The sequence below is a fragment of the Miniopterus schreibersii genome (genome assembly GCF_964146895.1).
Source record: "Miniopterus schreibersii genome assembly, chromosome: 11".
Classification (NCBI taxonomy): domain Eukaryota; kingdom Metazoa; phylum Chordata; class Mammalia; order Chiroptera; family Miniopteridae; genus Miniopterus; species Miniopterus schreibersii.
The window spans coordinates 66,902,982-66,926,739 of record NC_138111.1 but is presented as its reverse complement, the minus strand read 5'-3'; the positions used below and the strand labels follow the sequence as shown (position 1 = coordinate 66,926,739).

The 23,758-nt window shown below is 40.4% G+C and overlaps 1 protein-coding gene across 8 annotated transcripts in view; it reads left to right on the top strand.

Moving 5' to 3' along the window:
• The window catches only part of ZNF169 (zinc finger protein 169), a 122,509-nt gene extending 102,244 nt beyond the window's left edge, over window positions 1-20,265 (top strand). For 2 of the 8 annotated variants that reach the window (XM_081150574.1, XM_081150576.1), the window contains 4 exons: window positions 1,843-2,003; window positions 3,866-3,992; window positions 4,461-4,556; window positions 17,057-20,259. In XM_081150574.1, coding sequence (XP_081006700.1) covers window positions 3,959-3,992; window positions 4,461-4,556; window positions 17,057-18,609 — 1,683 coding nt within the window. In that variant the 5' untranslated portion in view covers window positions 1,843-2,003; window positions 3,866-3,958 and the 3' untranslated portion in view covers window positions 18,610-20,259. Of the gene's footprint in view, window positions 1-1,842; window positions 2,004-2,644; window positions 2,675-3,865; window positions 3,993-4,460; window positions 4,557-17,056 lie in introns of all 8 variants that reach the window. The other 6 variants (XM_081150573.1, XM_081150572.1, XM_081150571.1 and 3 more) reach the window with 4 other exon arrangements.
• The last annotated feature ends 3,493 nt before the right edge of the window (window positions 20,266-23,758 follow it).

Here is a 23,758-nt window from a genome sequence, read left to right as displayed (position 1 = left end):
AAGAAAAATTATATTTTAAGTCAGAAAGGCAAGAGGATGTATTGAGGGGTAAGGTTTTTATATTTCATTCAAACTTGTAAAATGACATGACTAGTAGATTGATAAGTTATGTATTCATAATGTTCCACCTAGAATAACCCCTAAAAATGCTATACAAAGAGATATACTAAAAAACAGTATAGACAAATCAAAATAGAATTTTTGAAAAAGCTCAAGCAACCCACCAGAAGTCAGTGATAAGAAAACTGAAACAAAATGAACAAACACAATTAGAATGCTCTAAATACACCAACTGAAAGAGAGACTGGCACAGTGGATTTAAAAAGTCCTATGTGCTGTCTAAATGAAAGTTCAAATACAGTGTAACTAAATTAAAATACCAGAATAAAAAAGGTGCATCATGCAAACAACCAAGTTAAGCAGGAGTGACTTTATGACTACAAGGTTAGGTCGATCTCAAAGCAGGGAGAGTTACCAGACACAGAGGGTCAGTTCACCTGGAAGACATTATGCTCCTCACTATATATGCATCAAATAACAGCTTCAAAGAGCTGAAAATTGAAAGGAGAAATAGACAAATCAGCAATTCAAGACTTAAACACCTTTCTCTCAAACACAGAATAGCCAGACCCCAAATCAGTAAGAACTTGTCAACACCATCAACCAACAGAATCTAATCAACATTTGTAGAACATTCCACCCAACAATAACAAAGTACATACTATTTTCAAGTGCCCTCAAAAACATGTATCAAGATAGACACATCCTGGGCTGTAAAACAACACATAAAAGAAAAAAAAAGTTTGTTTACTGGAACAAGTTTTAAAAAATTGAAATCATACAAAAGTGTGTTCTCTGACCACAATGGAATCAAACTTGAAATCAATAAGAGAAAGTTAACAGAAAAATTTCTAAACACTTGGAAAATAAATAACACACTAGAAGAAATAATCTATGAATCGAAAAAGAAGTTTTAAGGGAAATAAAAACATACATGAAAAGGAAATGCAATATATCAAAGTGTGTGAGATGCAGTTAAAGGAGTCCCAAGAGGAAAACCTATAGTACTAAATAAATGTATATGTTAGAAAACAGAAGACCTCTTAAGTCAGTCATCTAAGGGTCCACCTTAAGAACCTACAAAAATCTACCTTAAGAACCTACAAAAATAAGAGCAAAATAAACTCCGAGTGAACAAATGGAAGGAAATAATCAGTATAAAGGCAGAGATCAATGACACTGAAAGTAAAAATACAGAAAAAACTGAAATAAGAGCTGCTTCTTTGAAAACAAAGTTGACAAACATCCTGCAAGACTGACTAAGAAAAAGACACAAATTACCAGTATCAAGAATGAAACAAGGAATGTTGCTACAACTCTGTAACCATCAGAAGAATATCCACCCATAAATTTGAAAACTTAGATGAAATGAACCTATTTCTTGAAAAACAAAAACTACCTTAACTTGCCCAATATGGAATAATTTGAACAGCTGTATAACTTTTAAGGAAGTCCAATTTGAAATTTTAAAACTCCCACAGAAGGACTCTGTAGGCCCAGGTGATTTTACTGGGGAATTCTGCCAAATGTTTAAAGGAGGCTTAACACCAATGCTAGATAATTTCTTCCAGAAAATAAAAGAGAAGGGAACACTTTCCAATTCACTTTATGGGGCAGGTATTAAACTAATATCAAAAGCAGATAAAGACAATAGATAAATCTAAAACTGGACATCAACATGTCTCAGGACTATAGACATGAAAATCCTTAGATTATTAACAAATTGAATTCAACAATATGTAAAAGCAACTATACACCATTACTAAATACCGTTTATTACAGGGATACAAGACTGGATCCATATTTTAAACTCAGTTAATGTAACCCACCATGTTGACAGACTGAAGACCAAAACCACATGATTCCATCAGTTGGTGCCATAGAAGTATTTGACAAAATTCAACACCCATTTGTGAAAAGAAACAGAACAGTAGGAACAGACGGTAACTCCTCTAGTGTTTAGAGACGTCCACAACAAATCTATAGCTACTGTATTTGTTATTGCTAATATTTATATAACAAAATTTCTTATTTTAACTATTTTTAAGTATATATTGGGTCCTTGAATAATGTGTTTTCCTTCAATGTCATTTTGTTCTAATGCTGAGATACTGTAGGAAATTAACTCTGGTTTATATCAATTGGCCTATGGTAAAATGATTACACATCATTTTGCTTAAAGTCACAGAACCTATGGAGAATGTTAAGTGAGGAATCATTGTGCAGTTCAGTTGCACTAAGTACATTCACAGTGTTGTCCAGCCGTCGTTCTCCATTTCCAGAACTTTTTTATCTTCCCAGAGTGAAAGTCCATCCATTAAACAATAACTTCCCCTTCCCCATTTCTCCCCAGCTACTGGTAACCTCTATTTCACTTTCTATTTCTATGAATTTGCCCGTTCTGCTTACCTGCTATCGTGGAATCAAACAATATTTGTCCTTTGTGACTGGCTTACTTCACTTAGCATAATGTCTTCAAGGTTAATCCATGATGTAGCATGTATCAGAATTTCCTTCCTTTTTAAGGCTGCGCAATATACAATTGTCTGTACATAATACATTTTCTTTATTTATCTGTTCATAGACATTTGGGTGTTTCCACCTTAGAGCAAATGTGAGTAATGTGTTATGGACATTGGTGCACAGCTATCTGTTTGAGTCCCTGCTTTCAGTCATTTGTTGGAGTCTACAGTAAACTGTATGTTTAACTTTTTGAGGAACTGCCCAAGTCTTTTCCATAGAAAGCACAATTTTACTTTTCTCACTAGCAATGCACAAAGTTCTCATTTCTCCAGTCCCTGCCAAAAACTGTTCTTTTCTGTCTCTTCGGTAATAGGTGTCCTAATGAGTGTGATGTGGTATCTCAGTAGTCTTAATGCTGGAGACATAAAGTTTCCCTCCTTATATCAACAAGGCAAGGATGTCTGCTCTTACCACTCTTATTCATTATTGTGCTAGAATAAAGTCAAGAAGAGGAAATGAAATGCATACAGATTCTAAGGGCAGAAATAAACCTGTCCCCATGGGCAAGTGCCATAATTGTCCATGTAGAAAAATCTCAAGGAACCTAGGAGAAAAAGTACTCTGAGAGCTAATGAGTTCAGCCAGGTTGCAGGACTGAAGATAGACAATCGTATTTCTGTTTCATAGCAATGAACATACAGTCACTGAAATGAAAAATATAATTTAAAAAAGAGGAGAAATTCTTAAGAAAATGTATATAGGACTTGCATGCTGAAAACCCCCAAATGCTGATGAAGGCGATCGAAGAACATCTCAGTAAAAGGAGACACAGCAATGAGTTCATGGAGCTGAGTCAACATATAGTAAAGATGTCAGTTCTCCCCCAGTTGATCCATGGGTCTAATGCAAATCTCGTGAAAAATCCAGCAGTATTTTTGGTTGCTACTGATGAGTTTATTCTTAAATTTATATGGAAAGGCACATGCTCTAGAGGAGCCAAAATACCTTTAAAATGAAGGGTGAAGTGGGAGGAATCAGCCAGCTGATTTCAAGGCCTACTGCATAGCTACAGTATCAGAACTGTTTTTGACAGCGGCACAGACGTAGAGATCAACTGAGCAGAACAGAGGACTCCTAAATAGACTTACCAGCAACGTGGGCAGGGGATTTATAGTGTTGAACACGTGGCATTGGGGTTCAGGTTAGAAGCCGGATCTGTGGGCCTCGTCCAGGTGCCCCATGGCAGCCTCCTTGCTGCCTCTGCGCTGGTTAGGAGCTTAGGTAAAGTGGATTAGTGGGTGTGGCTGGCTCCTGGGTGAGCAGGGATGTGTTTCTGTTACAGGCATTAATAACCTTCAGAGATGTAGCTGTGGCCTTCACCGAGAAGGAGTGGAAACTACTGAGTCCTGCTCAGAGGACCCTGTATCAGGATGTAATGCTGGAGACCTACAGCCACTTGGTGTCGCTGGGTAAGGACGGCCCTTCTCAGGCCTTGGAGTCTGCCTGTGGGCATTTCAAGGTCTGTGCAGCAGCCACCATGCTTTGGGCTGAGAACGAACAATACCATTGTCCCTTTACCCCCAGAAAATGTCTGGATTCTATAGATTTGGAAGTAGTGGTTATTTATGGGTGTGTATGCGGAGTCTTACTGCGTTTCATCCCATTAAGTGACTGTTTCCAGGCCTCTTCCTCCCAAGAGATGGTGCTTCAAAGGGGGAATCTTTTTTCACTCAGGCACGGGGAGAATCTATGTACCGCCTTTAGGGCCGGATTACCCCCTCCCTCAGTCATTCTTTGGTAGCTTTCAGAGAGCCTTTGCCCTCCTGTGGGCTTCCTCACCCCCTTCTGGGTTATTGCATTCCCCAGCTGACTCAGTTCTGTGACAGCCTTTTAATCCACTAGCACAAGGTCACCTTGGTTTCTTTTCCTGTGAGTAGGAATTGCCTTTTCCAAACCCAAACTCATCACACAACTGGAGCAAGGGGATGAGCCCTGGAGAGAGGAGCGCGAATGTCTTCTGGACCCCTGTCCAGGTGAGTGGGAAGCACCAGGCAGACAAGGAGACAGCCCCGAGGCGCTCAGCAGGTGCGGAAGGAGTAGCGCCTGTGAGCTCCTGGGGGGAAGCTCTTCTTCAGGCCTCCCTTCCACGCCCTCCTGCTCACCCCAGAGAGGGCCTCCCTGGCACACTGCCCTCCTCCCCCAGGGAGCCTCACTCTGCTCACTTGGCATCCCACCTCCAGCACCTCTAAGGTGTCCCTATTTGGGGGCTTTTCTTGGTTGGCCTGATCTTCAACATAGTACTTGCCCTCTGAGCCTATGTCCTCTGCCCCTGCTAGATACTGTCCCCTTTCTGTTCCTGACCTGGTAACATTTTTGTGCATTGGTTCTAGCCCATACTTCCATTAGCTTTGTTCCTTTTATTTTATGATGGCTTATTTAAGATTACAACAGGGTATAAAGAGTTATGCAGCGAGTGCCACTGTGCCTTCCCTGTATCCTAATAAATGTTGTAAGTCCAGACCTCAGCCCTGTGCCCTCCCTGGCTGTATTTTGCTCCTCCCCTGCCTGAGAATCCAGTTTCTGCATCCCTCCTTTTTATTTGGGCTGTTTCTTTCTGTTACTGATTTGTAGAAATTCCATATAAATTCTCTGAACACTATAGGTCTTTAATACAACTGGAATTAAATTTATGTGAATGTTGGGAGTTAAGGGTAAATTTTTTGTGATTTATCTTTTTTCATTATTTTATTTTCAACGTTCCTGGCATTTTATTTATTTTATTATTTTATTTTTTTTCTTCTAAATACAACCATACATCTGAACTTGTACTTTATTTCAAATTCACTGCTTTGACCTAATTTGAAAACACAGCTGTTATATAAGCTATAATTATAGTATAATCTAGAAATATGTTATTATGGTACAATATTTAAGGGGTAATTATAAGGTATGTTATCAAAGTATAATACATTACATATATTTAAAGTGTTAAATTTGGTAAAGTTCTGATGTGTACAACCATGAAACCATCACCACTGTGCCTCACTGTCCCCTCCTCCCCCCCCATCCCAGGAAACCACTGATCTGCTTTCTATTGTAGAATTGTTTGCATTTTCTGGAATTCAGAGGAATTGAATCATACAGAATACATAGTGGATTCTCTCACTCAACATAATTACTTTGAATTTCACACATAGTATTACATAGATCAGTAGTTCATTTCTTTTTATTGCTGAGTTGTATTTCATTATATAGGTATTACAGTTTATTTAACTATTATATTGAAAGACTCTGGATTGTCTCCAGTTCCAATAAATACAAATAAGGTTTGTGTGAACGCATTCCCACCAGCAGTGTATGAGAGTTCCAGATGCTCTGCATCTTTGTCAACACTTGGTATTATTTTAGGTTTAGACATTCTCCTAGCTGTGTGGTGGCATCTTACTATGGTTTTAGTTGACATTTTCCCAATGACTGATGATGTCGAGGATCTTTTCATGTGCTTATTTCCATTTGTATATTTTCTTTGGTGAAATGTGTTCTTAAATCTTTTACCCATTTAAAAAATTGGTTTATTTATTTTTTTAAAATATATCTTTATTGATTTCAGAGGGAGGAAGGGAGAGGGAGAGAGAGACAGAAACATCAGTGATGAGAGAGTCGTCATTGATCGGCTGCCTCCTGCATGCCCCCAACTGAGGATCGAGCCCGCAACCCGGGCATGTGCCCTGACTGGGAATTGAACTGCTATCTCCTGGATCCCAGGTTGATGCTCAACCACTGAGCCACACCGGCTGGGCAATTTCTGATCTTTTTATAATTGATTTTGAAAGTTCTTCATATATTCTGTATAGAAGTTCATCAGATATTTGATTTACAAATATATTCTCTGTGGCTTGTGTTTCGTTCTCTTAGTAGTGTCTTTCAAAGAGCAATTCTTAATTTAGAAATCCAGGTTTCAATTTTTTCTCTCATGAATCTCACTTTTGGTGTTATATTTTAAACAATCTTTGCCTAAACTAAGGCCAAAAAGATTTTCATATATATTTTTTCTTTTTAAAAGTTTAATTTTATTTTACATTTAGGTCCATTATCTATTTTGAGTAAATTTTTATACTAGGTACCAGGTCTGAATTTAAGTTTTTTATGGTTTTTTGCCTACAAATATCCATTTTTTCCAGCACCATTTATTGGAATGAACCCTTTCTTTACTGAATTGCCTATGCTCATTTGTGGTAAATCAGTTGACCATATGTGTATGGGTCTATATCTGGTCTCTGTTTTTTTTCCACTCTTCTCTTTGTGTATCTTAATGCCGATACCACATAGTCTTGATTATTGTGGCTTTATAATAAGGCTAGAACTTAGTATCAATCCTCCAGCTTTTTTAAAATTTGCTTTAGTTATTCGAGATTTTTTGCATTTCCATATGGATTTAGAATTAGCCTGCTAATTTTCACTCTCAAAATGTCTACTGGGATTTTGATTGGGGTGTAGTTGAATAGACATCAATTTGTGGAGAATTTACATGTAAATAATACTGTGCCATCCAATATGTGAACAGAGTATATCACTCCATTTTTATGGTACGTCTTAATTTTTGTCAGCATTGTTACGTAGATTTTATGCACCAGTCTTATGCATCTGTTGTCAGATTTACCCCTCTATTTTTCATATTTTTGATGCTATTTAAATTAAATTACTTGTAAATTTCACTTTCAATTGTTTGTTGATAGTGCATAGAAATACAATTAATTTATGTATAATGATTTTGTATCTGGTAAACTTACTTCTTAGTCCTAATAGCTGTTTGTTTGTTTGTTTGTCTTTATTATACAGGATTTTCTACATAGATGATCTTGTTATTTGTGAATAAGTATAGTTTTTGTCTTTCTTTTTATTCAGTATATCTTTAATTTCTTTTTCTTACCTCATTGCACAGGCAGGAACATCCAGTGCAATGATGAATTTATATGGTGAGAGTTTCTCATTCCTGGTCTTATGAGGAATGCTTTCCTCCTAAGTACAAGTTTTATAGCTGCCTTTTATCAGCTTCACAGACTTGTCTCTTAGTCTTTTTTTGATGAGAGTTTTTATTGGGACTGGATGTTGGATTTTGTCAAGTGTGTTTTTGGCATCTTTTGATATGATTATGTATGTTTTTCTATTTTAGTTTTTTTTTTAATTTAGTGAATTGCATTGATTGTTTTTTCTTGTTAAACCAGGCTTGTTTTTCTGTCAATACAATGTACTGACCTTATTCAGATTTCATCAGTTTTACCTTCACTCTTTGTGTGTGTGTGTTAGATTAATTTTCTGAAATTTTTTCCATGTACATTTATGTAAGTACTGCTAGATTCAAAGATACAGAGTTCCATCAAAAGGATCCCTTGTGCTATCCTTTTATGGCCACAGCTAACTCCCTCTCCTCCCCTCTCTTCCTCTGGCAACCACTAATCTGTTCTCTGTCTCTATAATTTTGTCATTTCAAGAATGTTATATAAAAGAAATCACATTGTATGTTATCTTTGGGATTGCCTTTTTTTAATTCAGCATAACTCTCTTTAGATTCATCCAAATTGTTGCATGTATCAATATTTCCTTCTTTTTATTGCTGACTGATTTTCCATGGTATGAAATGTACCAGTTTGTTAAACCTTTCACCCACTGAAAACCATTTGGGTTATTTATAGTTATAAACATTCATGTACAGGTTTTTATGTGAACATAGGTTATTATTTATGGGATAAATGCCCAACAGTGCAATTGCTGGGTCACACGGTAGTGGCATGTTCAGTTCTGTAAAAAGTACCATGCCTATTTCTAGAATGGCTGTGCCATTTTACATTCCTACTAGCAAACGTTTGAGTGATCTAGTTTCTTTGCATTCTTGCCAGCATTTGGTGTTAGCACTGTTTTTTATTTTGACCATACTGACAGATTTCTAGCAATATTTGTTTGGTTTGTAAAAGTGAGGTGTTCAGTGCAAGCAGTTCCTCTCGGAGAGAGCTGGGCAGCTGAGCATATCTGAGTAAGTGCTGGGTATCAAGTCTTTACTCTCCTTGGAAAGAGACTGGAGTTCTCCCTTTGGGTAGGTAGAGCTTATGAGGCCCTGTTCTTGGGTGGCTGTTGCTGTCATCTTGTGTGGTTTTCATGGCATGTCCCTAGCATCTGCTCATTCTGTTCAAATGACCTCTATCCCTCAGATTGGTTGGCAGGTATGAGTGTGTGTTAAGATTTGATCTGACCACTGAATGGTCCTGGCAAAGGTAATCTAACAAGTGGTGAGAGGAAAGGGATAGTCTCCTCCTGGGTCAGCTCATGTGGGTGGGTGACAGGCAGGGACCCACCGGCTCCGGTCCAGGGTGTCCATTTGAGCATCTCCAGACATTGCAGTTTAAGAGGGCCAATCCCTGGCATGCTTCTCAGCTGGGTAGGCCCCCTGAATAGTGGTTGGCCCCAGGAGTAATGGAGCATGCATACAATTACCTAGAGTTATTTTTTCTTTTTATGTGGAATTTACTTACAGGAAATGTGAAATCTTAAGTATACTAGCCTATGACTTCAATGCATGTCCCTCCATAACCCAAACTTTATCAAACTACAGATTGCTACTGTGCTCCTATCAGATAGTTTTCTAATGGCCCATCTCAGTCCCTGAGAGGTACAGCTGATCTGATTTTATTTCACTGTAAATTAGTTTGCCTGTTGTACAGTTTTGTATAAATGGAATCACGAAATATGTACTCCTTTATAATTGGTTTCTTTCAGTCAATGTAAAGGTGTTTTGTTTTTAAATCTTTATCGATTTCAGAGAGAGAAAGGGAGAGGGAGAGAGAGAGTTGAAACATCAATGATGAGAGAGTCATTGATCGGCTGCCCCCTGCACACCCCCGACTGGGGATCAAGCCCGCAACCTGGGCATGTGCCCCGACCGGGAATCAAACTGCGATCTTCTGGATCCTGGGTCGATGCTCAACCGCTGAGCCACGCCCGGCCGGGCCAATGTAAAGGTTTTAAGTTTCATCCATGTTGCATACATATCAGTAGTCTGTTCTTTTTTATGCCCAGTAGAATCCATCTCATCATATGAATATATAACTGTTTATCCATGCTCCTTGATGTCTTCCAGTTTTTAACTATTTTGAAAAAGCTGCCATTAACATTCTTTTAGTTTTTTGTTTGTTATACCTATTTTTTTCATTTCTTTTGGACTTAGGGTATATGGTGAGTGTATTAGTTTCCTAGGGTTGCTCTAACAAATTGCCACAAACTGAGAGGCTTAAAATAACAGAAACCTGTTCTCACAGTTCAGAAACCAAAATCAGCCTGTTGGCAAGGTTGGTTCCTTCTGGAGGTTCTGAGAGCAAATCTATAATTTGCCCCTCCTAGCTTTTGGTGGTTGCTAGCAGTCCTTAACATTCATTGGCCTGGAGCTGTATCACTTCAAATCCCCCTCTCCTTGTAAGGATACCAGTCATTGTATTAAGGCTCATCCTAACTTAGTATGACTTCATCTGAAGTGACTGCATCTGCAAAGACTCAATTTCAAAATTTCACATGTTCCAGGTAAACATGAGTTTTGGTGGGATACTGTTCAACCTGTTATACTGGGTCGTAAGGTAACTGTATGTGTAGTTTTATAAGAAATGTCTACACACACACGAGATGTATTATAAGGATATAAGGAATTGGTTCACATGATTATGGAGGCATAAGACCTAAAAGAGTTGATGGTGTGGTTTCAGTCCAAAGGCCAGCAGGCTTGATACCCAGGAAGAACTGATGTTTCCGTTTGAGTGCAAAAACAGGAAAAACCAAAGCACCCCTCCTCCCCCAATGTCCCAACTTGAAGACAGTCAGACTAGAAGAATTCCCTCTTATTTAGGAGAGGGTCAGCCTTTTGTTGTACTCAGGCCTCAACTGATTGGATGAGGGCCACTCAACAGGGAGGGCAATCTGCTTTACTTATCTTCCCATGAATATGTTAAAATCATCCAAAAACACCTTCACAGAAACACTCAGAATAATGTTTGACTAAATATCTGGGCATCTTGTGGCCAGCTAAGTTCACACCAGAAATAACTATCACATATGCTAGTATTCTTTTATATTGTCCTAAAACAGGGACATGGCATATTATGAAAATTGTCCAATTTCTAAGGACTAATTCTGATTAACATTAAAAACATCCACCTTTTACATTTGTTTACCAAGTCTTAAAATTCTTTAAAGTGTTTAAAAGCAACGAATGTACACAGCATTCCTCCTTTGAGCCAGTATCTAAGGCCATTCACTTAACTCACAGCTGTGCTCCAGCAGCTGCAGAAGGAAGCATTTCCTTAAGGAACCATTAAGCATTGATTTTTCTCTTTGTATTGGAAAGTTTTGAGTTCATGTACAATCAATGATGTACTTATTGGCCTCAAAAATCAGTTGGCCCAAGAGCAATTGTCGGTTTTTCAAGAGTTTATGAACTGATTTTCTTCTACGTCCTGGAAAAATTTTTTGATTCAGAGAAAAGCATTACCTTGCTAAATTTTATTTTTATTTCTCCTTTTATTCAGGAACTTCTGGATTTTTCATCAGCTTCAGGTAGATAGAACTATTGTTTAAAACCATGTTAAAGTTTAGGGTTTTCCAAAGTGGACATTGGAATTCTAAATCACTTTTAGCTAAAATGTGCCACATTACTAGCTAGGCACAAAAATTATGATGATTGAATATTCTTATTACAAGAATGGTTAGAATTGGTTCCCATAAGGGCAGCATTAACCGTATTTAAATATGGTACCAAGGCAACTGCAGGTGGGACTCAACATTCAATAAATCTAGGAGCTTTTTTCATAGCTAAGTTTTAAGCTGATAATTTTGTATGGCCCATGAATGATATAAATATCCAAATGGCCTTTGGCAGAAAAAAGGTTCCTCGCCCCTGCTCTAAGTCTTTCAGGGTTATTTAGTTAGCCCATCTTTAGGTAGGAGATGGCCAAGATATTTTACTTGAGGTAAGCAAAATTGAAGTTTATCCTTTGCAACCTTATATCCTTTTATAGCTAGCTGCTGCAATAGGTAAATTGTGTCCTTTTGGGAGCTTAGTAATGTCTTAGAGCATAAAAGTAAATTGTCTACATACTGGATTAGGGTGGAATCTCTAGGAAATTTAACATCATTTAGATTAGCTTTTAATATCTGGGAGAAATAGGTGGGACTTTCTGTATATTCCTGAGGCATTACTGTTCAAGTAAATTATTGATCTTCCCAGGTGAAGGCAAAGAGATATTGACTTTTTGTACTGGAATACTAAAACAGGCACTACGTAAATCTATTACTGAAGAACACTGGCAGTCCACAGAACAACTGAGATAGAGTATGTGGATTTGGAACCACAGGATGTGTGGGAAAGAACTTATAGCCCTGGGTCCTGTACAGATCTCCACCCTTTTTTCACTTGGTTTCTTTACTGGAAGGACAGGAGGGTTACGGGGGCTGTACATAGCTTATTAAGTCCCCTTTTTAAGTAATCTTGTATAATGGGCTTAATTCCAGCTAGTCCATCAGGTCTTAAAGGATATTGGCAAGTAGTAGATAGAGACAAAGTAGTAGCAATGTTTTTTGTTTTTCTTTAAAATATATCTTTATTGATTTCAGAGAGAGGAATGGAGAGGGGGAGAGTTGAAACATCACTGTTGAGAGTGTCATTGATCGGCTGCCTCCTGCACGCCCCCGACTGGAGATCGAGCCCACAACCTGGGCAAGTGCCCTGACTGGGAACTGAACCACAATCTCCTGGATCCCAGGTCGATGCTCAGCCGCGGAGCCACTCTAGCTGGGCATCAGTGGTTATTTTAATAGGAGTAGCTGAATTGATCTTGCCAACATCCATACTGGAAAGGTCCCAAAGTTGCACTGGAATATCCTGCAACAAACATTCAGTTTCAAGATTATTTTTCTCTAGTGGAAGTTCCTTTAAAATCATACTTTTCCCAATTGGCTCAGTATCTGATTCACTTAATTCTAAATACATTTCACCCTTCTGGGAAAAGGATATGTGGGCATCATGGGTTTCAAGAAAATCTTTCTCTGTCAGGTGAATTGGGGCCCATTTACCAGTAAAAGTATATGTTGCCCCATAACATTTCCTAGTTGAAAGGGGACAGGGTCCTGATTTAAAAACAGTCATTGGTTGGATACCCCTACCAATTGCACATAAGCTTTACTCCAAGGGAGAGAGAAACTTAGTTGGGTAGGGTTAAGAATGGATAAAGTAGCCCCAGTATCTATAGGGCCTTAGTAACTTCCCCTTTTATGATAATTTCAATTTCTCCTCAAGTATTAGTAAGGAGAAGTGGAAATACACTTTCATAGTCCTCAAAGCAGCTCTATGCTTGCTTCTGTTTGTTTTCTCTTTGTAAATTCCATTTCAGTTTTCTACAGTCCTTCTTATGGTGACTTGGCTTTTTACAATAAAAACAAACTCTTCTCCCCCCCTTGTCTGAGAGACCTCTGAGTCAGTCTAACTTCATTGCTTAATTGTTGGAGCTGTAAGTTCATAATTTTGGGAGCTTTATCTTTTTTTCTCTTTTGAATAGTTTTAGTTGATCAGCCAGAATAGCCAGTTCATAAGCATGGTGGTCTGTCAGTTTATGATGTTTGATTAGTTACAAGGTCTTCATCTAGTCCATCCAAAAATGCTGAATTTAGTAAGGACATTTTGATCATCCTTAAAACTGTCTAGAAATGGATCTGAGAATTGTTTGAAAGTTTTTCAAAAATGTTTAAAGAAATCAAGCACTGGTTTATTCGGTTTTCTTTTATATTACTGGATCTTGGTGCGGTCCATTTTCTGGGGAAGAATCTCAGCTATGGCTTGGTAAAGCTGGTGAACTAATTTCCTGCATTTCCTCCAGTCTTTGTTTTAAAAAGTCTTCTACAGGAATATGCCAGGGAACCTGATCCAGCCATCCTGTTGCCTTGTTCTCAGAAAAGTAGGTGTATTAATTGGAATAGGTCAGAATAGCCAGGATCATATGTTGTAACAGTTAAATCAAATTCGTTTGCAAACCCATCAGGGTCCTGGAGAGGGTCAGGGAAATCTTTGGCTAGATTTCTTAATTCTGTTCTAGTCCAAAGAATATATACAATCGCTGGTTTTCCTCTACCTGAGACAGGCTTTTCCCTGAAAGGAGCTGCTAAAATTCCTGAATAATCCCTCTCTGAATTTCTATTCTCATTTCCCCCTAGATCAGTAGGGAGTGGTAAGGGAGGAGATATAGAAGGAGAAGGAAGAAGGGAGGGGGAGGGCAAGTCTGCACAAGGAAGCTCAGAGAGCGAAAGGTACAGTGGAGGAGCTATAGAAGGCGGAGGGGTGGGGTCTTGGCATTTATTGGTTTAGAAACCTTTAGTTCAGAGACAGTCTCTAAAATTTTGTTATTAACTTTCTATAGGGAAGATATTTTATCTGAGCCTCTCCTAGAAGCTTCTAATTTCCAGTCAAGATAAGCTTCCCATTCACTCAATTTTAGAGCCAGCTTTTTCTAATTAAGCACAGAGAAAAATCAATTTGGAGGTCTCAAAAGTTTCCCCCTTTGGCCATTTCAAGCTGATATCATTTTTAGTTAAATGTTCCCATTTCTGTAGATACTTGCAAGTTGAGATTCCATATGAATTATACATGTACTCAGCGGGAGTATTAATGGGGGGCTGGGATTCTTGGGGTTCATTGACCTTAGAGACATGATTTCCCATTTTAATTTTAGTCTTTGGATATCTGCAGTCTGAACAAATGTGCTGCCTATGGGCTGAGCTCAAGACACTCACCCTTTAAGTCACATTCAACCCTCTTATGTGCCTTGGTTTCTGTCCCTGGCTGTCTGATACAGCCGTGAGGACTCAGTGCGCTAGGTGACCAATCTTTGTATGTGCATCCCTGGATGTGTAAATTGTTCAATTACAGTTGAGTTGGTATTTCCCTATGGGGCTTCTGCAAGTTGTGAGGGATGCCCTCTGACACCTCCGCAAAGATTCTGTCTCCTAAGGAACACCCAAGGTTTCGGCTGGAGGGAGGATGTGCCCCTTGTCTTCACAGCCTGAGTTCAGGGTCTCATTTTAGCAAAAGTCTTTGTTCAGACTGCAGTTGAATAATTCCAATTGAAAAGCCAAAATCAAAACCAGCTCCCCATCTCAGCTCCTATCCTTTAGTGCCACCTTGAGGATTCTCTAAGAGCAGCTCAAATAAAGTCTGACCCTCTATCACGAGCAAGGGAAGGTCCTGAATTAAGAGACAAATCACCCAAGATTACCTGATGTGGTGGGGAGCTAGTGGGGTTCAATGGACCCCTTGCTGGATCCTAGCACTGGGTCTAGGTCTGAGGGTTGGTCCTGGGTGAGCTTCTTTGGAACCCCGTTCCAAGTAAATGTCAATGTAAGAAACATTCAAACCTGTAGAGAATATTTGTGAGTCTGAGCTAAGCTGACAATTGCCAGGAACCAAAGTCTCAATGGATTGAGAAAAATGCTCCAGAGAATGGCAGTTTGCACCTTATTTTATATATTACAGCCAAAAGAGGAGCTGTAAGTGGGTTACATTAAATCCATTCATGATAAATTAGGGAGGCGGGAGAAAGCAAAGGGGGGAACGGGGAACGGGCTCTGGGACTGGGTGAAAAGTAAAATGGCAGACATATACTTCTTTTACGTAAGTAGGTATAAGATAGTTAACAGTCAACAATTAACTCAATAACAAGGGAATGTGTGGTCTCTGCAGAGCAATACCTGTGCTTTGAGGGGGTCCAGAAAAAAGGAAATTACTTTGACATTCCACAGATACGTTATTGTAGGTGCAAAAAGACCTTAGTTAAGGTGAAAATTGACTTTCATTAGGAAAGATTTCTAGCTTAGAACATGACTACCTACCATTAATTGCTTTTAGTTAAAAAGTTTTAATTTCAGACCATCCTTGGTGGTTATTTTAGGCCTCTGAGTCTGCAAGGCTGCCACACAGGCCTCCCCTGAGCTTGCCAGGGTTAGTATGTGGCCCCTTTTCGTCTATAAGACACACAATGATGCTTCCTTTTCCACCAAAAGGCATTCCTATAATGATCTGCAGTGGCTGCTTTTCTCTTCCCATCAAATCATAGACAAGTAGTCATGCAATGCTGAAAGCTTAGCTGTCAGAACTCTTATTGGAAACTACTTATTGGAAACTTGGAAACTGCTAATCAGAGATGTACACACCTTCCACAGGTTGTGAAAATGTGGACACCCTAGCTTAACAGAATAAACCCACTGACAGTTCAGTGAGCTGCAATGGAGCACATTTGCTGATGAGACCAGCCATGCTGGGACCTCTGATGGCCAAAACTATATATAAGACTGAAAGGATGTTCACTGTCACATATGGATATCCAGTAGGATTAGCACTTGTGATTATCAGACCATTTCACAGGAGCATCTAGATCTAGTTACACACACACACACCCCTAAGTTTATTAAGTACTTTGCTACATGGAGAGTGAGTGTGGCTGTGTTACAAAACACCTGGTGGACTGTAGTTTGTTGACCCATGTTGTAGATATTTCATAAAACATCTCATTTTGATGAAGAATCTGGTAGGTCTGGAAAGCCCTGGGATACTGAGTTTGTATAAGCACCATGGTATTTTTCATCAGCTTCAGGTGGGTAGAACCAGTGTAATAAAAGCAGGCATACAAATTGATGTCTCCGAGGCAAGAGCTATTGCAGGGGGTATTGTTCCTTTCACAACAATCTGTCAAAAACTGAGAAAAGCAGGTCTTGAATTGACTGGGGCCAGTAGATGCCAGAATCTCTTAGGGGATTGCAGACCTAACATGAGTCTCTGTTTCACTGCCAAGGCCCCACTCTCTGACATAGAACCCAGCAAATATCCTCTAGGAAACACTTGTTTAGGATGGTGACACCTTCTGGTTCATTGCCCACATGGATCTCTGACCTTTCCTTTATCCTACCTCCTCGATGGGGCTTCCAGGTGGAATGATTCCTTGTAATGACCCCATTCCTTTTATGTAGGGAAAGTCACTAAAGAAATTTGTAAAACATATACTTTCAGTAAAAGCATACACAGGCTGTGGCAAAAGTAGGTTAACAGTATTTTATATGGAAAACAATACAACAATAATACTAGAATAAACTGTGCTTCACCTACTCACAACTGTAAACCTGCTTTTGCCGCACCCTGTATTTGTGGATAATGTTTACATCAGTGTCAATGCCTGTGGATTGTAAGATGATTGTATTGAGGGAAATGTATGACTCTATACAGCAGTTCACAGGGCTGGAGCTGTCTCTCATGCTTTCGTGAGTCTAAGTAAGGCTGATCATTGAGAGCTGGTTTGTCTTGTGAGTTGTGTTGCACCAGGATAGACATTAAGGTGTCACTGTGGGATGAAGGTAGGTTTGTAAAGGAAGTGTTTCTGTGAACAACTGAGGAATGACTGCTGGGTAAGTCTCACTGTCCACAAGGTATCTGTGGTGATTGTGACTTTCTCTCCAGCAGAACCAAGGACAGAATTCCAGCCCAGTCTCTCCTGTCCTGTGGCCTTTTCCAGTCTGCAGTTCCTCAGACAATATGTGCTGTGCGGTCACCCCCCTGAGATTTCCCCAAGCTCTTCTGTAGGAAGTCACTTCCCACTGGAAGCTCCAAGCTGCTCGAGTGGAAAAGCAGAAGACGGAGAGAGAGAAGGCTCTGGCACTGTGTTCAGGAGGCTGCAGCCAAGTGGGACTTCAAGCATAATCTTTGGCCCATTTCAGGGTCAGCCGGTAGACAGGGTAGAAGACAACAGAGGTGAAGGAACAGACCAGAAGGTGAATCCTCAGGGGGCAGACACAATGTTGACAGGGGCAGACTGCTCAGAATCTGGAGCAGTCGTGTGTGAAAAATACAAAGGACAACGCAGCACAAACTCGAGCCTCTTCAGCCTCCAGAAGCCTCATGTGTGTCCTGAATGTGGCAGAGGTTTCTGCCAGAGGTCAGACCTCCGCAAGCACCAGAGGATGCACACAGGGGAGAAGCCTTATAGTTGTGGGGAGTGTGGGCGAGGCTTTGGCCGGAAGTCCTCCCTCACTATACACCAGAGGAAACACTCAGGGGAGAAGCCCTACGTGTGCAGGGAATGTGGGCGACACTTCAGGTATAGGTCCTCGCTCACTAACCACAAGAGGATACACTCTGGAGAGAGACCCTTTGTATGTCAGGAGTGTGGGAGAGGCTTTCGCCAGAAGATTGCCCTTGTCCTGCACCAGAGGACACACTTGGAGGAGAAGCCCTTCGTGTGTCCTGAGTGTGGGAGAGGCTTTTGCCAGAAGGCATCGCTCCTCCAACACCAGAGCTCACATTCTGGTGAGAGGCCCTTCTTGTGCCTGGAGTGTGGGCGTGGCTTCAGGCAGCAATCCCTGCTGCTTGTTCACCAGGTCACGCACTCAGGGGAGAAGCCCTATGTCTGTGCTGACTGTGGGCATGGCTTTCGCCAGAATGCCACCCTCATCAGACACCAGAGGACACACACAGGGGAAAAGCCTTACCTGTGCTCTGAGTGCGGGCGTAGCTTTCGTCAGAAGGTGTCCCTCGTGGGACACCAGAGGACTCACACAGGGGAGAAGCCCTATGTGTGCCCTGAGTGTGGGCGGGGCTTTGGTCACAAGGTCACCCTCATCAGACACCAGACGACACACACAGGGGAGAAGCCTTACATGTGCTCTGAGTGTGGCCGCACCTTTGGCTTCAAGTCACATCTTACCAGACACCAGAGGACACACTTAGGGGAGGAGTCTGATGTGTTTGGAGCCTGTGAGCAGGGACTGAGCCAGAAACCTGACCTCACCTCTGACCAGAAGACACACTCAGGAGAGAAGCCATGTGTGTGTGGGGAGTGTGGGCGTGGCTTTGGCTTCAAGTCAGCCCTCATCAGACACCAGCGGACCCACTCGGGAGAGAAGCCATACGTGTGCAGGCAGTGTGGTCGTGGCTTTAGCCAGAAGTCTCACCTCCACAGACATAGGAGGACCATGTCTGGCCATCACTCCCTGCCACAAGAGCTTTTCTCCTGACCTTCCCTTTCCTTCCTCCATCAGCATGAAGATGGCAGAAGTCACTAGGAAATGTTCCACTTTTCTCAAATGCAGTGGAGAAAAGAGTACTGCATTCTTTCAGTGATAAGAGAGTTGGTTTATGGTTTCCCTCCTACACTAGGAGTGTGTTTTATTTTTCCAGGGTGGCCATAATAAAATACCACAGACTTGGTGCCTTGAAGAACAGAAACTTATTTTCTCGAAGTTTTTGAGGCCAAGAGTCCAAGATCAACACATAAGCAGTCTAGTTTCTACTGAAGCCTCTGTCCTTGGCTTGCAGATGTGACTCCATTCTTGCTGTGTTCATGTGGCCTTTATTCTATGTGTATGCTTTCCTAGTGTCTCTCTCTCTTGTAAGGACACCAGACATACTGGGTTAGGGACCTCAGTACCATTTACCCTTTAAAAACCCTGTCATCAAATATGTCACATGGTAGATTATCCCTTCAACATATGAATTTTGTGGAACAACTCACCCATAACACTCAGCCCTCTAGTCTACCCCTCAAATGAATGTCCTTTCTCACATACAGAATACACTCACCCATCTTAAGAGCCTCAAAACTCAACGCACTCCAGCATCAACTGTATGTCCAGAATCTCACCTAAAACACATGGGTGAGACTAGAGATGTGTTTCACCCTTAGGCAGAATTCTTCTTTAGCTGTGAACCTGTAAACCAGACAAATTATGTTTCAAAAATACAATAGTGGGACAGGCCTAGAATTCCCAATCCCATTCGAAAAGTAGAGAGAAAACAGGATTGATGGTCCCAAGCAAATCTAAAACCTAGCAAGGCAGATTCTGTTATATTTAAGGCTCATGGACAATCTTTGGTTGGATCCTCGGCTCTCTGGTCCCACTTGGGTGGCATTGGTGGTGCCAGGCACTGTGAAACCATGCAAGAGACACACTGACACCCCAGACTTTTACTCTCTGGGCCCACTTGAGAGTAGCAGACCTGCTCTCTGTTTTACCTTTGGGGTCATTCTCTGCTCTTACTCATGGGCCACACATGTTCTCCGTTGAGTAGATCTACTCTCAACCTTCCCTAGTCTGCAGAATGCCTTCAGTCTGTCCCATGTGTATCACCATTAGTCCAACCTGCCAGAGTTTCTGCTGAGATAGCTGAATGGTTCCAAACTAATCTCTTTTTATCAAAGGACTATCTAGCCACATCGTGATGTTCTTTCCAAAACATGTTTTCTCATTTTTTTATAATATGGATAGGCTGAGAATTTTCCAGTCTTGAAGTTCTGTTCCTTTTTGTTTAACAGGTCCTTCAGTTTATCCCTCTTCTCTCACATTTTACTATAAGGAGCAAGAAGACACCAGGCTACACCTTCAACACCTTGTTCAGTAATCTCTGCTAAATATCAGTCATTTATGCCCTCTAGATTCCCAAAATTTATGTGACCAGTTATGAACTCCTGCCATAAAAATGTCTTCTGACCTTTCCTTTCCATTACCCATGAATATGAACATGGCAGAAATCACTAGGAAATGTTCTGCTCTGCTGAAATGGAATGGAGGAAAAACAATGTTCATGAGATAGTCTGTTTATGGTTTATTTTCTAAGCAGCAGTCCCCTATATTTTATTTCCTTTTATTTTAATAAACTGCTTCTATATATGCACATCTGGTTGTGTACTTCATTCTGTCAAGGACCTGAAGGTATTCAACCTCTTGGGAGACATGGGAGAGTCACTCTGTTTGTTCTGGACTCTGGTCCTATAAGCGGAGAGCAATATTATAATGGCCTTCATCCACACTTCCCCCTAAGTCCTCCAACAGACATATGACATCCTCAAGCCACACACACACAGCCTCCTCCAACACCAGATTGAAGGGTATCTATTAATACCCATCCCTGTAGCCCAAGGCCCCCTCCCATTAGCCATGACTATGTGCCAATGATCAAGCACAAGGACTGGGGGCTTTCAGCCACAACCCTCCTATCTAGAGGGTCTAGAGTGCACATCTTTTATTCAGACAAGGCACTGCCCCTTTAGCCATTGCCTCTTGTGATCTCTAATCCCCAGAGCTTAACAAAGGCCCAGTCCAGACACTATCCTGGCTTAAAATCCAGAGATAATGAAAGATTACTGATAAAGTTTAATACAAAAGCAGTATTTTGCATGGCAAAAAAATATAAATAATATCAAAAGACAAATGACTGGAAGAGAAATATGTAACATAAATCAACATATTTCACAGATAAAAGGTTAATATCCCCACTTTATAGGAACTTTTAAAAATCAAGGGGAAAACAACAAAAGTTCTAGAAAATTGGGCAAGAAACATGCTCGTTTACCAAAAGAGGTATAAACAAATGAAAAGATGTTTAACTTCACTCATGATAAAAGAAAGACAAATTAAAACTTCACTGAGATACCATTTGCCACTCATCAGCTTGGCAAAAATTCAAAAGCTTGACAGTACTCTGTATCAGTGAGGCTGTGAGGAAACAGGCATTTTCATACATTGTTGCTGGGAATGCAGAATGGTAAAGCCTTTTAGAGGGCAATTTGGCAATATGTAAACTGTATACATGTAACTATTGACACAGCAAGCACACTTCCAAGAATCTATCCTGAAGGGTCACTTGCAATTTTATGAATATACACATGCACATGGTTATTTTTCATAGTATTATTTATAGTTCCAAAATGTTGAATATTGTTTGAATGTTTAAGCATATAATTGTATAAACTGGAGCATACACACAGTGGAGTAAAATGCAACTGAGAAAAATGAAGATACTAGTGAGACATTATGGAGGAAATATACCTGAATGAAAAGAGCCAAGTGCTATAAGCATATATAGTTTGTCAGCTTTTGTTTAAGAAAGAAGAGAAAATAATGAACATGTTATTTTATTGTATATCCTCAGTCTTGGGCAGAGTTCAATTTTACATATGTGTGTTAGAATTAGAAACAAATCTTAAACTCAATGAGGTGGAAAAGTGATGCCAGAGGAATGTTGGTGTGAGAGATCCAGTTGGCCTCTCCCCCGAAATTTCAACAAATTAACCAATTATAATTCAACAAAAAGTTCCCTACTCAATACGGAGGCAAGGCTAAGAGACCCACTCACTGAAACATCTAAAGGTGGGAAACCGGGAATAAGCAGGGAGACAAGAGGGAGGAAAACCCAGACTGCCGCCGGGAGCTCACAGTGCACCTGGGAGTGAGGAGGAAGCCAGCCGTAGCAGGCCCTTCTTTCAGCTGGCTTTGTGAAGCAGAGAGCTGCAAGGGACAGCCCGGCAGGGGAAGCAGAGTGAACAGTGACTGAGCCAGCAGAAGCCTAATAGAGCATGGGCCACATGGCTCCCCACTATTGGGCAGGGGTGTTTCTGACAAAGAAACAGACAGAGCCCTGCCACCCCTTGGACTCCCAAAACTTGCTTCCCGTTGCCCTCATTGTGGGGTCAAGGAACATTTTTATCTGTAAACCAAGAGCAAGTGTAGTGCAACCACTGTTTCCCTCTGTGACTGACCCCTGGGTTTGGTACTTGGGGCGGGACTCCATGGAGGTTGAGGTTGCCATTACAGTAGGGCAAAACAAACCCCACCCCAAAGCAGCCTGACTGTGCTGTATTACAGAAGCCCATGAAGGTCAAGTCTGGAAGATCACAGAGGTAAAAAAATATGGTGATTCAGCGCCTCCTACTGGAAAATAGTAGAAAGACCTCTTCAGAGATTGCTGTTATAGAAGGAACATTTATGCTTAGACAAAGGAGAGGAGCAAATACCGTGAACAACCAGGGTAATGAAGATGATCAGAAAGAAAATGAAAAATCTCCAGAAAGCAAGCTGGGTCACAGGGAAATATGTGATATAAATGACAGATATTTCAAGAATGCAGTTCTGAAAACACTCAACAAGATGCAAGAGAATACAGACAGGCAATTCAGTGTACTCAGAAAACAAATGCACAAAACAAATATTTTACCAAAGAGATTGAAACTTTAAAAAAGAACCAATCAGAAATCCTGGAAATGAAGCATGCAATTAAGTAGATTAGGAATGAGCTAATGAGCATAGAAAACAAAGCCAACCAGATGGAGGAAAGAATTAGTGATATTGAAGATAGGAATGTGGAAATGACACAGAGGGAAGAAGAGAGAGACCTGAGCATAAAATGAAAGAGCTCTACAAAAACTATCTGACTCCATCAGAAAAATCAATATTAGAATAATAGGCATTCTGGAAGAAGAAGAGAGGGAGAAGGGAAAAGAGAGTCTATTCAAACAAATAGTGGATGAGAACTTCCCAAACCTATGGAAAGAACTAGATCTTTGAATCCAAGAAGCAAACAGGACACCTACTTACCTCAATCCAAAGAGGCCCTCTCCAAGGCATATTGTATTTAAACTGTCAAAAATTAATGACAAAGAAAAAATTCTCAAAACAGCCAGGGAAAAGAAAGAAGTGACCTACAAAGGAAAACTCATCAGAATTTCATCCAACTTCTCAGCAGAAACTCTACAGCCAGAAGAGAGTGGAACCAAATATTCAAACGTCTGAAAGAGAGACATTACCAGCCACTAATAATATACCCAGCAAAATTATCCTTTAAATATGAAGGAGAAATAAAGACTTCCCAGACATACAGAAGCTGAAATATTTTATCACCAGAAAACCTATTCATATTAACCACTGTCACCCCAATAAATTTAATAAAGTGTTTTTTAAAAATCTTAAACTCTTTAGTTTGTTTCTTGTAGCAGTATGGTGAAGCAATTCTGAAACTATTTTGGATGCACCATAGAATTGAACAAATGATGTGGTTGGGAGCCAGTGTTCTCACTGAGGAAGGAAAACCATCCAAATATAAAATGGCACCAAGCAAGGAAGAACCTGTGAAGATGTACTGGTTTGAATTTAAGATTCCTTTGATAGTTGCACACGTGTGTCTGTATGTGCTCATGCTTATTTGTGTGTATGTGTATATACTTGTATTTATTTTCTCCTATCTGCTGAAAAGACCGAGAAGCAAGGACAATCCAGAAGTAGTGAGCACATGTAGCATAGAGATCTTAGTCCCTAACACCACTTAATGGCTGCTTTCAGTGTTAGGGCAGGGTAGGTATGAAATGATCCCCAAACATCTGGTAATGCCAGG